Consider the following 15,926-nt stretch of genomic DNA (forward strand, 5'->3'; position numbering starts at 1 on the left):
CCTGAAAAATGTTGAAGTCTGGCTTATATTTTTTCTTGTTCAGAAAGACTGGACTCTTTGCAGCCATTCAAGGTTCAACTACAAGTCTTTACTGGGCTAGAAACACAGACGGCATGTATAAAACAGGACAGAGTTTCCCGTAGGAGACTATGGTCCTCCAGTGTCTGCAGAACCATGATGCACATGCTCTATCACCTGGTGGTGACCAGTGTAGCCCGCTGGGTGAAGACATCCATTCTGGTTCTGTCCTAGGAATGGAGCTGGTGTATTTGGTGGAGGAATTCGAAGGAAAAATGTGTTTTACCACCTGCACGTGACACAGTACTTACTGGAGGAGATTCAGCCATAGACTAAGACTAAAGAGGATCACCACAGATCGTCACAGGAGGTCTTCCCTACCAATGGCCATTAAAATATAAAACTCCTCCCACTTCACTAGGGCGGAGAGCTGTAAGCAGAATCACAGTGAACATTATATGCAATATTTTCTTTTCTTTTCCTTAATACCATATGCAACATTGTTTTTCAGTGTGAAAAATGAATATGCAACACCACAGTGATGTGCTCATCAGACCGGTGCTGATCTGCAGCATTAGAATGAACCCCACTGATATGTTGTGGTTGTTTAAAACAATGAGCACGTAACATATTCCTGATTGCATTTGAAATGAGAATAAGAAGAACAATATCCAGAGACTAGATTCATTGCAGGCCTATGTCTGGATAAAACAGCATCTCTATACATGTTTTTTCATTCTTGATGCACGCTACTCTCCCACTCTTGATGCCTTTTCTCATCCCGTTCCTTCTCACGCTCTCTTTCCTGTCCTTCCTCCTCTTTGTTCTTCCTCCCCCCTCGTCACTGCCTCCCTTGTCTTCTTTGCCAAGCCTCCGACCACACGGCGCTCTTGCTAGCAGTTAGAAGTTATGGTTTGTGGCTGGTGAGCTGACAGCACTACAGCAGAGGGCGAGATAAGGCTGTGACCTCTCTGGCCGGAGAGGATGAGATGAATACATTTACGCCCCGTGTGATGGTAGTCTGGGGCGGGGGGAGATGAAGGGAAGGAGGGGATGGTGTGTGTGTGTGTGGGTGTGCGTCGTCCCTGGATGCCTCCCCCAGACTAAATCTGTAACAAGGGCTTCAGACAGCAATGGGGGAGGAGGGTGCATGTGGGTTTGGGGTGTGTATGTGGGTAAATATATATGAGTGTGTATCGTCTCTTCTTTTTTTCCCCAAGGCCTGATATTGGATGATGTCCCAAAATCAAGGCCTCCTGCCACGAAGCCACGATTCATCACTCAGTGTGTGCATGTGTGTGTGTGGGTGGGTGTGTGTGTGTGTGTGTGTAAGAGAGGTTGTGCAGTGTAGTATACTGTAAATTCATGCACTACAGTAGCTGCCTACGATGAATTAATCTTAACTATTTGTAGTTATTTTTAAAACATATACATTACTGGAAATCACGTCCTATAAAAACATGTTTTTGAGATTTGAGGGAACGAGACAGGAAGCATGGCTCAACACAGGACAGGCAGCTCGTCAGGAAACGATTCACTGGTCCACCTACACCTCAAGGACAAAGGACACTCCTTTGAGGACAACAACGTCCACATTTTAGCCAGAGAAGACAGATGGTTTGAAAGAGGAGTAAATGAAGACATCTTTGTCAGACTGGAGAATCCTTCTCTGAACAGGGAACTGATAATATAATCTGCCGTCAATTCAGAATACAGTCTTAACACCTGTACCCAAGAAGTTTCACCCTCGTTCACAGCGTGAGACTGGAGCCTCTGACTGATAATGGGTTGTTAGGGTACCATTTACTGGGGATGGAGGACAGGCTCAAACAGGCTCCTCCAACAACAGGTCAGTCTGGTCGTTAACAGACACTGGTTTTCTGATGATTTAAACCTCAATTCCAAGCCAGTCCTTTAGGAACTAAAGACGCTACTTGGATGAAATGTCTTCAAGAAACTCTACAAGTTCAGCTTCCCTTGTTTCAGATTTTTTGGAAGTACATACAAGACTAGTTAGTTTAGATCTATAACTACAAATCTTATAGGCTGCACATTTGTTAATAAATAAGATTTTGAAGCACCATCTCTGGGTGTCCTCTCCCTACAGTTATAATGAGCCATTCAGAGATACTTGAATCTTATCTGTGCTGTATGATAAAGTAGTTTAAGTGCAGATTCATGTGAAAGGTATACATTAACTTGCGAGTAACATTCAGCTGATTAACAAAAAATTATCAGACTTTCTAAGTTCAGTTGTCCCAAGCGTAATAAATTCTTAGTAAATTGACTAAAACATGCAAAACTACCACTTTGTTCCTTTCAACGTGTCTTTGCACGAGTGTTTTTGTGTTTCTCTTTTGGTTATGTGTGTGTCCACCAAGGGCATCATTTATCCACCAGCCCAGAGGCAAAAACAACCTGCTGCCAGTATTGATGGCTCCTCCTGCAGTACCTGCGTGGATTGGGTTCAGAGGTCACCAGTCACAGGCAATCAGGAGTAAATGGAGCCTGTGTAACACTAGACAAACGGCTAAGAGCTTTAGAACAAAGCCAAGGCCGCCGCGGTGTGCGCACTGTTGTGTGTGCGCGTGTGGGTTTCTGTGTATTTCCACAATCTCACTCAACCTTAGCCACTGTAACAGGATTAATTCTTGTTTATTTCTAAGCGTCTGACCTTGCTGATGATCCCTTTATCCTTCTGCTTCTCCTCAAGACTGCAAACCTCACCAAAAAAAAAGAAAAGAAAGTTAAAATCACATCTTTTTTTTTTATTTTTAACTTAATAAAATGGCTGCTTGGGGAGCCACTCTGCAGCCAAAACACATTTCCAATCCTTTTATCCCCGTAGTAAGGTTTAACACTCCCAGCTCCTACAGACGCCATCATACCCTGTTCATCCGTAGGCTCATCCAGTGCTGTTTTATTGTCTTATTGACTCTCCGAGCCTGAACGCCAAGATTCATTACAGCTTGTGGGAAGCCTCATGAAAGGAAAGCTGCCGAATTCCGCATCTCTGAGCGGGACGAGTCGAGGAGGGGCTCGCTTGAGGAGGAAGACACGTATCGCAGAGGTTTTAAAACCCACTGATCCGCCGTGCCTTAACTCACTCTTACATCATCATAAAACATCATCCAATTTAGCAGCACTGTCAGAGAGGAACCATAACACATTTGCATAATGCAGCGTCTTCACTATGTTAATTCTCCCTCGACTGCCGCGTACAAGGACTCTTTTTGTGTGTTTAGACTTGTTCTGTCTCTCTCATCCTGTATGTAGTGTGTGCATGAGTGCATTACGCCGTCCTAGCACCTCAATGACTGTGAAAGATTACGGAGTTAAATGAGGCCCTCCAAAAACCCTCCAAGCTCTCCATGCACCGGCGTGATAGTCAGCGATACCGCGGGGCATCGCAGGAGGAGCAATAGAAACACATTACTGGTGAAATCACATTGCTCTCCTCCGCTGAGGGGTGTAAGTTACCGGGGAAATGGATGGAGCACACAGGGGGGAGGTGAGGGTGATGGAGGTGGAGAGTGAGGTTCAGCCTCTCTACAATTTGCATTGACACATGTGATCTCTTTTTAATTTTCCAGGCGGCGTGAAATATGGGAGATGACTTGATTAAATTCCGCCTCGGCTGGATTCAGACGCGAAGCGGCGGGTACTGACTGACTGCACAGACACCTCTAGTGCAAGTTCAAGTGTGTTAAAGGAAGAAACGCCGCTTTAGACCCTATGGCACTGCTTTATAGCATCGATTTGAGGCTTTCAGTGAAGTGCAAGTGTCGTTGTGTGATGAGATGTTATCATTTTTAGATGATGGCTTTGCTCAGCAGATGGTAATAAAGGTCTGCGGGTTGGTGCACCAGTTTGGCCTAGACTCAAGTATTTGGCAAAATATTCCATTTTGTAGAGACATTGGTGGCACCCTGAGGTTTAAATAGGAATCCTGCTGATCCTGCTGATTTGGGATTTTGGAGATTATTTTTTATGTAGGCACAGGATGAGAGTGTTATTTTTGGCTTTTAGCAATATAAGTCAAAATCTTTAATTTGGATCACGACGAAATTCCTCTGGGATTCCGATATCCTGTCTCTACATCTATGACAAGTTTGCACCAGATAGTCATTGTCCCTTGCCATCATGGTGTGACTATTTGGTGCTTTCAAAACATAATCTATTAATCTATTAATCTATTAAATACATCATTCGTAGTCCCCAGAATATACAATTTAATGACCTGGGTAGTTCTTCCTGTCTGACCTGTACTGCCACCATGAGGTTGTGGTTTGGAGTGAAATGTTTCAGCAATTATAAAAAGGGTTGTCATAAAATTTCTTTCATATATTCTTAACATATCTCTACATCTATGACAAGTCCCCAGAGGATTTATTATTTTATTTATTCATTTTTGCAGCTCTTTGGAAATATCCCTCTAGCACCACCATGATGTGAAATCTGGTGGGTCACGGCCCCAAGAGGATACGAATTAATGACTTATCTCGTATCTTTCCCCGAGCACCACCACAAGGCTTGTGGTTTGGAGAGAAATGTCTCAATAACGTCTTTAAGTATTTGATAAATGACATTTAAATGGTGATAAAGAACGTTTCCTAGAGACATTCGTGGCACCCCGAGGTTGAATCCTGCTCAGTTTGGAGATGATTTTTCCTGTAGTTATGCAATGAGGTTGATATTTTTGGATTTAAATGAAAGACTGAAATGAAATGAAATATGAACTGAATTGAATTTAGAGTACAAGTGTGTTAGTGTCAACATGTGAAAATGCTGAAATATAATTGTAAACCTGGTAAATATTACACCTGCTTAACCTCAGAGATTAACACCGTCACTGTGAGCATGTTAGCATGAAGTAGCTTGAAGCACTGCTGTGCTGTGGTGCTGACAGGAGACTCTTGGCCATATATTCGCAATATATTCAGTAGTTAGCTGGTAAAGAGAGGAGCAGGTGTCACTGGGCGAGTGGGGCCATTTACAACTCTAGACGGGTCGCCAGTCTACCACAGGACTATCACAGAAAGACCAACAACCATTCAGTAGCCAGTGGCACCCAGTAAATATTTTATATTATTACCTTTTTATATTATATTATGACGTACAACCAAGAGATTTATATCTATGTTTTAGTTTAGATTTTCCCTCTTCAGAAGCATGTAAAGGGTGGTGGTGCTTGGTATTTTAAGTCTTATGGCACGAATTATCTGCATTTGTGATGAGCTGAGGTAACAAGGGTTAATTTTGATTTCTTTTTTGCCTCATTGATCAGTTAGCGTCATGATCAAGGCTTCAAACTGTTTTTTAGATGAGCTTTGAGTCAAAGGATTTACGGCATTATTTAAGGCATTATTATCTGACAAATCATAATTTTATAATGATACAATTGAGGCCTAAATAGACTTTACAAGTGACTAAACTTTTGCACACAGTCCAGCTCTCTTTATGAAATGAACATTTGAATAAAGGTTCCTTCTCCTAAAGTTTTGTTTGAACAAAATGTGTAGTTTATTCATGAATGCCTTAACTTTTCCAGTTAAGAAAACTGCACAAAGTGAAATCAAATCTGAATACATCAAACACTGGATACATCATCCAACCAATATTGCAGTTTAAATTTAAATTAAATTCAGTTCCTTGTGATGTGACTTAATGATGTAAGAAAGGACTGAAGTGTGGAGGTTTAGCGGACACATCAGCGGTGGTTCAACTCCGCATGAGAAGCAAACTTTACGTGCGACTTTCAAAAGCTGAACATTCCTAAATGAAGAGGACTCTGAGCTGGACTGGAGAAGAGGAGCAGTTTGATGGATTAAAGCAGCAGTGAAGCTTGACGAGCAACAAGACAGCTCAGATGAGAGGATAACACGGAGATAAGCTTGCTCCATAAAGCTCCACCTCAAGTAAAGTCAGTTAAAATGAACTGAAACATTTTCTTTATGAAAGGATTCTGGTGCCATCTGCTGGAATATTACCCTCTTTACAGAAGAGTCAAGTGACATTTAGTTTAAAAAACGTTTATTGATGCTGATCAAGAGACTGATGTTCAAATTAGCTTCAGCTATGCACTTATGTTGGACACCATTTCCCTAAATCTTTTTCTGTTCAGGTCCCTCACAAATAAAGTTGTTTTATTTGTTATTTATTAAGACATGCTTGTTAGGTTAATTGGTGATTCTAAATTGGCCGTAAGTGTGCATGCGAGTGTGAATGGTTGTCTGTCTCTCTGTGTTAGCCCTGTGATAGACTGGCGACCTGTCCAGGGTGTACCCCACCTCTCGCCAGATGACAGCTGGGATAGGCTCCAGCAGACCCCTTGACCCTTCACAGGACAAGCGGTTGCAGAAGATGAATAAATGAATGAATGAACCTATTTCTTTGAAACGGTTCTGGCCAGCTTCTGGCATTTTGTAGTTCCTGGAGTATCTTCCTAATGTGGAGTTGATGGGACCCATATCCTTGGAGTGCCAAAGTGCATTTACCTTCTTGTGACTGGCGCTGATTGTTTGATAGTAATGCCGCTCATTCAAACTGTTACCATGATATCACCATGAGTTTTGAGATGTGGAAAAACTATTACTTTATTTTTTAGTTATTTAATTTAATCCCAGTAACTGTCCATTACATATTTTTTTTGTCTATGTGAGTGCATGAGGGGAGGACATGCATTTGTGCACTGACGCACGTGTTTGGAAATCTGTTTGAAATTAAACATTTATCAAAATGAGAAACTAAATTCTGATTCTGATTCCTAAACCATATAAAATTATTACGGCACAATTAGATTAGGTGTCACAAATAAAAGGGAAAACTATCAAATAAAAGGGAAAAAGGGAAAAAGGGAAAACTATCATGTGCTATGTTGAAACACTGCAAACCTCGCAACCTTTGACCTCGCATAAAGATTAAATCATCAAATGTTCGTAGAAATACAGCCAGTTCAGGTATTAAAGTATTAATGTGGACCACAGGGGCAGCCGCTTAAACTCCCAGCTCTGATTACAGACAGCTACTTGACACACCTGTTGGTAGGATTGACTGAACAGAAAAAGATAAAACGGACAAAAAGAAACTGACTTTCACAGTGAAAATACTATGTCACTATAAAATAGAAAAATTATTAAGTCCTAAACAACATCTCATCTCAAAATTAAACATCTTCCCTTTTTATTCTTTCGCCATTCATTCATTAAATTTTAACAGCTCTAAAAACAGTTTCTGGCTCTACAACAATGAATAAACATGAATAATTCCATAAAAGAAACAGGAAACTCACAGCAGATCATGGTGCAGTTTGCAGACCTCATGCAGCATCAGGCCTGCTAACTCTCCAGATGCAGCCGATCAGCCCGCTGATTGAAAACCTGCCTCCTCCTTGAAGGCATTCTATTCTGTTCTATTTCAGATGTCATTTGATTTGCCACAAGGCCTCTCTGCTCAGGAAATGAGAAGTTACATCCCCTCATCATAAAACTTCTAATGTTCCGCAATATCGACCGAACTGCGCAAAGTGAGACGTTAAAATGTGCCATACTTAAACACCTTCATGACTTTAAATTATGTGTTTTTCAAAATATAGCCCTTTATTGTGACACTTGATGTCAGCTGGTAATTTGTTGCCACCTAGAGGACGCAGAGCCACTGTGCATGCCACTGACTGGGAATGTTTAACAACAGTTCAGTAAGGAGAAAGCAGATGACAGAGATTAGTAGATTTAACATTTACTGGGCAGAAAAAGAGCAGGGACCGTCGACTGGCTGGCTCATAGAAAGCTGCTAGATGGATAAATGGAGAAGAGGCATTTGCAACCTGCATAAAAATGACTCAACACATCAGTACATTTTCACATAAGTCATGATGGCAGACAAAGAGAACCCAGTCAAATAAATGAAACAGAAATATCAAGCTTTGGTACTAGTTTATTCAGGAAAATGACCCAATATTACACATCTGCGAGGTGCAAAAGTAAATGCAGCTCTGGGATTACAGGTCAATTTCTAAATTAGAGTCCATGTGTTCAGAGGCATTTCCAGTCCATGTGGAGGGCTCTGGTGTCGTTCAGTGCCCCGTTTTTTGTCACAGTCAGAGGGATTTATCACAGTCTGATCTTCACATCTGATGTTTGAGGAAGTGTATGTTGGCACAGACAGGGGAGCTGTCTGAGGAGCTCAGAAAAAGTTGTTGTTGATCATCAGGCTGGAAAAGGTTACAAAACAATTTCTAAAGCGTTTGGAAGTCTCAAATCAACGGTCAGACAGATCATGAACAAATGGAGGAGATTTAAGACGACTGTTACCCTCCACGGGAGGACGAAGCCACTGCTCTCCAAAAAGAACATTTCTGCAGTTTTCTAAACATCATGTGGACAAAGCAGAAGACTACTGGGATAAAGTTTTGTAGACAGATGAGACCAAAGTAGAATTATTTGGTTTAAATGAGAGGCGTCATGTCTGGAGACTAAACCACACTGCATTCCAGCATCAGAACCTCATCCCGTCTGTGAAACATAGGGGTGGTACTGTCCTTGTTTGGGCCTGTTTTGCTGCATCTGGCCCAGGATGTCTTGCAATCACGAATTCTGGATTATACCAGAGTGGCAGGGGTAAGGAAGAAGTAAGGAAACAGAATACAGATCACCACCTTACAGTAGAAGTGCAAAAACTATTTTCATGATGCAAGGGCTTGATTGTCCTAACTGTCCACAACTAATTTCATACTGCAGGGTGTGTCTTCACCTTATCCCTGTATGTGTCTCTGTGTTTCTGTCTAGGCACGGCTCATCTATATTGCCCAAAGTATTCGCTCGTCTGCCTTTACACGCTTATGAACTTCAGTGTCATCCCATTCTTAACCCATAGGGTTTAATATGAGGTCGACCCACCCTTTGCAGCTATAACAGCTTCAACTCTTCTGGGAAGGCTTTCCACAAAGTTTAGGAGTGTGTTTATGGAAATTTTTGACCGTTCTTCCTGAAGCGTATTTGTGAGGTCAGACATCGAAGAGAAGGCCTGGCTCGCAGTCTTCGCTCTAATTCAAGGTGTTCTGTCATGTTGAGGCAAGTCAAGTTCTTCCACACCAAACTCCCTCATCCATGTCTTTATGGACCTTGCTTTGTGCACTGGTGCGCAGTCATGTTGGAAGAGGAAGGGGCCATCCCCAAACTGTTCCCACAAATTTGGGAGCATGGAATTGTCCAAAATCTCTTGTTATGCTGAAGTATTCAGATTTCCTTTCACTGGAACTAAGGGGCCAAGCCCAGCTCCTGAAAAACAACCCCACACCATAATCCCCCCGCCATCAAACTTCACACTTGGCACAATGCAGTCAGACAAGTACCGTTCTCCTGGCAACCGCCAAACCCAGATTTTTCCATCAGATTGCCAGATGGAGAAGCGCGATTCGTCACTCCATAGAACGCGTCTCCACTGCTCTAGAGTCCAGTGGCGGCGTGCTTTGTTTACACCACTGCATACCAACTGCATTGTACTTGGTGATGTATGGCTTGGATGCAGTTGTTCAGCCATGGAAACCCATTCCGTGAAGCTCTCTACGCACTGTTCTTGAGCTAATCTGAAGGCCAAATGAAGTTTAGAGGTCTGTAGCAATTGACTCTGCAGAAAGTTGGCGACCTCTGTGCACTATGCACCTTAGCATCCTCTGACCCCTCTATGTCATTTTAGTTGCTGTCATTCCCAGTCGCTTCCACTTTGTTATAATAACACTGATAGTTGACTGTGGAATATTTAGTGGCGAGGAAATTTCATGACTTTACTTGTTGCACAGGCGGCATCCTATCACAGTCCCACACTGGAATTCACAAACTTAAAAATTATAATAAAAATTAGTTTCCATTCACGAACTATTAAGTCTTAAAGAAAATGTCAACCTAGCACCTGAGCCTTATTAGCAGCTGAAGATCACTCTTATCACAATATGCTGCTTAGTTCAAACCTGGAAGCCAGACCAACTTCCCCATCTACAATTTTTTTTGTGGCGAAATATTGGACTGGAGTTGGACATTTGTCCACATTGGAAACTGATTATGCTCCAGCAAAGATCAGCCAGTCCACTCAAATGGAGGTTTGGGTGGGCCTTATGTGGTGATGGACGTAGTCATACTGAAATGCAAATTGGGATATGCTAGATTAGTTTTGGTGTTTTTTAAATATCGGAAACGTTTCGCTTTTTGTAAATTCCCTTGGTGTCCACTCTTGTGTTGTAGCACATATGCTGGTGATTATGGGAACTCGTCGTGCTTTTAAAATGTCTCTCTGTAGGTGTTTTTGTAAGCGCTTTTTTTTTTTTTTTTTTTTTTTTTTTAAGTAGGAAAAATAGTAGTAGGAGAAGAATAAAAGCCCAGTTCCTGATTTAATGTTCAGATTCCAGGCAGGAAGATGATGATGTAAGATCTGAAGTAAAAGAATCAACATGTCTTTGGATCGTTCATTCATTCATTCATTCCAGTATCTAATCGACTACTGCAGGTCTCTCTGATTTCCCATTGTGAATTCTAAACGTGTGAAAGCAAAAAAGCAAGAAGTGTGTTTCCTTTTCATTGTTGCGCCCCTCTGCACCTCCACTGGTCTTGCAGTGGCAGTGCTTGTGCTTAACTATCTTAACCAGCCACACCCGAGAAGATGTAAATGAAGGGCATTGTTGAAGAGGCCTAAAGCGACCCCCCTGTCAGCTGCAGAAGCTGACTGTTGAGTTTTTGTTTTCTATTTTTTAATGAAATAAACCCTTATTTTTGAAACTCTGTCATGTGTCTCTATTCTATGTTGTAGCCCCTCGGGCCAGGTCGTAACACAAATGGGGGGTTTTGTTGAGACTGAATACTGGAATAGTTGTTGTTTTTGTTTTTTAGTTTTTTTTTTATATATAGGGTGAGAATGGGGATTATCCAAAGCTTAACTTGCAGTAGATGTTGATTTATTTATTTATTTTTCTTATAGAAGTTAGTAGGTTCAAGCTAATGTTGCCACATGAGGTAAATTGGCATGTTTTAGAACAAAAGAAACTCAACTTTTAATGTCAGTGTGGCTGAATTTCAGCAAAAGCTTAATGTAATAACAGGAACGTGTGTGTGGGTGTAACACAATACAGTTTAATAGTACTACAAAATACAGCCTCCAAAAAGAAAACACAGCTGAATCTCTCAGTTAAATCAAACTAATGCTGAATACAGTAACATTTGTAAAGCAGAGATTTAATGCCGGGCTGTTTTATCAGGATGCCTTCATTGTCACCAGTGTATCAGTGACTGTTTCATCGGTTTCCAAATGTGTAATTCCTGGATTCAAGCTTAGATTGCTGAAATTACTGCTGCCATGCAGACAGACATAGCAAACTGACTTATTGTGGCAGGAATACAATTTAAAATCAGTTTAATCTTCTAATTAATTTGTTTAGGATACACAAAGGTCACATAACGGTCCAAAATACCAAGTCCAATTTCCCACACTAAAGGTCAGAGCACAGATTACTGATTTATTGTGTCAGAAATGACAAAGAACTGCCCCAGTTAAGAAGATGAAACATGCAATGTCTGGATAAATAAAATGATTATTTAGAAATATGCTGAATAATCTTCTGGATCATTAAGCATTCACCCTCTAGCCATTGCCTCTCTAATCCTGATTTTAAGGTGTCATTTATTATCATTCATTTAATAATTTGAATCATATTTTACTGTCCTCCCTCCTGGTCACCCGCTGTTTGCTGCTTTCTGTGTCTAAATGTTGAGCTCTGATCAGTTCCCACACCCCTCCGGATCACGTTAGAGGTCGGTTCCCCTTTAAAAAAAAAAAAAAAATGGGACAGTTCTGTCCAGAGCTGATGATCAGGATGGAGGGAGGAGGAGAGGCACCTCAGTAAGACATACGGTATGTTCTCAGATAGGATGCTGCCAGGAGCGGACATGCGTGTAGAGGCAGACAGACACACGGACTCAGTCTCAGCCTCAAACTTCTGAGCAGCGCATTTTTGACGCAGTGGGATTTCGGAACCCAACGACGACAAATCGCAGAAACAAAACGCAGGTAAGCTCGTCTCCCAGTTTTAGGCTGCTGTCTGTCACTGAGGTGAGGGATCCTCTTTCCTCCGTGCATCAATTTTTCATGTGCGTCGAGGTCTTCTCGCAGGTATGAACTTTGGTCCGTTTGTGTCAGATTACAGCTGCGATGTTCGTGGCCGTGGATTGAAGAGAGGATTCCAGCGGTTTGCAGACAGACAGACAGACAGACAGACACAGAGGCGTGAGGCTGCCTTTCAGCACCAAGGACAGAGAGCTGGAGTCAGCTGCGCAGTTTTAAAATCTCCTCTGAATCAATGTGCGTCTGCAAAGCTCCAGATATGAGAGACTGAATGTGCTGCAGCTTTATTTTATTATATATATATTTCTGTTTTCCAGACACCACAGGGCCATGTTGTTGTTGTTGTTGTTGTTGTCAGAAAAACTCTCTGTATGCACCTAATGCAAATCAGCAGAAGAATGGCATTGCTTGTTTAAAAGGGACAAAATCAGGTAAAAGAAATCAGGAAAGCTTTAAATGTGACCAGCAAATAATAAAAAAATAGATAATAATGGAATAATCCTCATGAGAATTAAGAGAGAAAGGGGTCCTTCTTGCACAATCGACAGCCAATAGATGTCATATGCTGAGTGCAGGCAGAAATAATGGAGGAGAAACACAAGCTGCTATTAATCTCAGGATGAATAAAGTATCTATCTATCTATCTATCTACAAAAGTGTAATTATGCAGAGGATGGCTTTTATGTGGGCGGAGACTGTGATATGCAGTTTCTCAGTACACTGGGGGTTAATCAGTTTTATATTTTTAACAAAGTCTGAAAACATTGTCCTGGTTATTGAGAACAATATGCAAGCCTCACCGTCAGGCTTCTTCATTAAGAATATTGTCAGTAATTACATAACTCTGCTGAGACAGACGGCAATAAACCAAAACCTCCAAGGGCAACGTCTGCTGTATTTTATGAGCACTGTAATTTAAATTTTACTTGACCCGTGAGAAGCAGTTCCACAACTCTAAATGCAAATTAAACAGTGGGGCTGGAGCTGAGATGTTTTGTAACTTGGGCGCACCAATCCATGCATTAACGCTGGCAAAATTATGCTTTAACGCAAACATGGATTTGAGCTGTTGCGAAGAATCCCAAAGTCTTTCATAAACCAGATCGAATACACACGAACTGATGGAGGAGACAGCTGTGCATGTTCGTTAACGCAGTGTGAGATCTATCAAGTATCCAGCTGTTTGGGAACAAATTTCTTTAAAAAAAGTGATCCAGCTTTGCTCTTTTCTTTTCTTTTAGTCTTCCAGTGTAAGAATTCAGCATTAAATGTTCTAATAAATCAGGGTTTATGGCCTAATTGACGGATTAATCTGTTTTACAGGAGGAGAAAATGGCGGCTGCAGACATCATCCTCCTCTTCACTTTATGGATCGCCTACGCCTTCCCTGCTGGGCTCTGCTGCCCCGAGCTCTGCACCTGCTCAGACAAATACAGACGACATTTTGCCCAATGCTCAAACAAAGACTTAACCGAAGTCCCAGACGGTTGGCCTCCCAATGTTACAACCATAAGTCTCTCAGTTAACAAGATCAGTTTCATACCACTGGGCAGCTTTGATAATGTCACTCGGGTGACTTCCCTGTGGATGGCCCACAATGAGATCGTCTCCATCGAGCAAGGGGCTCTCACGCCTTTGGTTCATCTGCGCAACCTTGACATCAGCCACAATAAAATCACAGACTTTCCTTGGGAGGATCTGCAGAATCTCACCACCCTGCAGGTGTTGAAAATGAACCACAACAAGATGGTCCACCTGCCGAGGGATGCCTTCTCGAACCTCAAAGATCTGAGTTCCCTCCGACTCAACGAAAACAAATTTGTGACCATAGCCGAGGGGACATTCGACGGTTTATTGTCTTTGTCGCATTTGCAGATTTATAACAATCCTTTCTTGTGCACCTGCTCCCTCGACTGGCTCAGACACTGGATTTTGATGACAACCATCACAGTTCCTGATAGAAATTTGATCACCTGCGCAGCTCCCGAGAAACTCCAAGGAATGGAGGTCGCACAACTGCCCGAGTCGAAGTGTACGAGTCCAAATGTCATAATACAAACTGAGCCAAATGTCCGTAATAGTAAAGTCTATGAGGACAGTGAGTTGGTCCTGACTTGCGAGTTCAGAGGAAACCCGAAGCCGCTGGTCATGTGGAACATTCAAAGCAAAAGCCAGAAACAAGAGGTGGCCTTGTTGTTCACTGAGGACAACTCTGAATCTAATGAAGAAATATTCACGTCTCATAATTCTGTCAAAGTCTTTAATAACGGCACTCTTCTCATATCAAAACTCAGCAAGGAACACGGCGGCAACTATAGCTGCTCTGCCACGAATGAGTTTGGTAGAGCTGAGGCTTCGGTGTCAGTGGAGGTGGTGGCGTCTCCAAAACCAATACCCGAAAAGCAAATGACCACAACGCCCATTTACGCTAGAACAAACTCGTCTATACGGCAAACCACAGACAAAGCATCTGTCTTTGATTCTGTGCGTCTCCCTGATATAAGGAGAAAATATGTCATGAGCATCGCGCCGACTCATCCTCCAACTGAAGGCGCCAATTCCAAGTCTTACGAGGAGGCATCGGGATATCCACCAACCCCTCATAAATGTGGCCTGACTGCTAATACACGATACATTTCTGGTCACATCTTTAACGGGAGCCTGGAGGACGTCAAGCAGTACACGTATGACTTTGGCGTCATTGCTTTAGGGGTGTCGGAAACGGAAGCAACGGTGCGACTCAATCCCCTGCTCATACCCAGAGACAAGAGCACCAACCGGGCCGCTGCCACCTCATCTGAGAGCCTCGACGCTGACAGCGAAGAACGCCACGGCCTCTCAGAAAAAGCTTATTCAAACGGCTTGTACCTGTGCATCACAGCCGACCACAAGCACTCGGCCGTGCAGTGGTCGAGGATCAAGGAGGGCGTCAACACATATCTGTTCAGAGATTTACGGCCCGGCACCAACTACACGCTGTGTCTGACCTACAGAGGGGAGGACTGCGAGGTTCAGGTGCTGTTCACCACCAGACGAAGGGTGCCGAACCTCCTCATCATTATCTCGGTCAGCATCTGCCTCCTCACCGTGTCGACCGTACCCCTGCTCGGCGCCACGTGCTTCCACCTTGTGTACAAGTACCGCAGCAAGACCTACAAGCTGATCCTCAAGGCCAAAGACCAGTACCACATGGAGAAGAGCCTCGGGGCCAACTTCAGCCTCCACGCGCCTCACACCGAGTCCCAGAGGAGGATTAACGGCAGCCAGCTGGACGAGGAGGAGGCAGAGATGGAGAGCGGAGACGGGGAGAAAGAGGCGGACACGGAAGAGAGCGTGGTGACCGAGTCGTTTACTTTGTCCCAGTGCAGGGGAAATTTAGACGACTGTGAAGTGGGATCAGAGTATAGTGACAGGTTGCCTTTGGGAGCTGAAGCCGTGAATCTTACAAGCAATTACAAATATCCAAATTACTAACTGTTTGTGACGTAAAATAATAATAATAATTAGCATTTGTTAGTTTTTCCTGTTTCACCAAGGGTTTAGTTTCTCTTCGGATTTGCTCCAAAGTGATATGACAACACTCAAAACACAATTTACTTGTTTTTAAACCACAATCCAAGCTGAGACATTCAGTGACGGGACAGGCCTCCAGCTACCTGACTCTAGTGATTGACGAGCAGAAAAATGATGGCTCGATTTCATCTTTCAAGACCGTCGTACTCACCAAGTTTAACCATTAACACCACCAGAAAGTAAATAAGACAGCCTCCAAAAAAGGGGGCTCACCATGAAAGCAGTTT

At 42.7% G+C, this 15,926-nt stretch overlaps 1 protein-coding gene across 1 annotated transcript; it reads left to right on the forward strand.

Annotated features, from left to right (window-relative positions):
* Window positions 1-13,446: 13,446 nt before the first annotated feature.
* Window positions 13,447-15,600, forward strand: LOC311486125 (immunoglobulin superfamily containing leucine-rich repeat protein 2-like; the record flags this gene model as incomplete). Its single annotated transcript, XM_084541887.1, has 1 exon — window positions 13,447-15,600. The coding sequence occupies exon 1, from the start codon at window positions 13,459-13,461 to the stop codon at window positions 15,598-15,600; it is 2,142 nt and encodes a 713-aa protein (XP_084398013.1). The 5' UTR covers window positions 13,447-13,458.
* Window positions 15,601-15,926: the final 326 nt, after the last annotated feature.

Source organism: Chelon labrosus, assembly GCF_963514085.1.
Source record: "Chelon labrosus genome assembly, chromosome: 3".
Taxonomy (NCBI): Eukaryota; Metazoa; Chordata; class Actinopteri; order Mugiliformes; family Mugilidae; genus Chelon; species Chelon labrosus.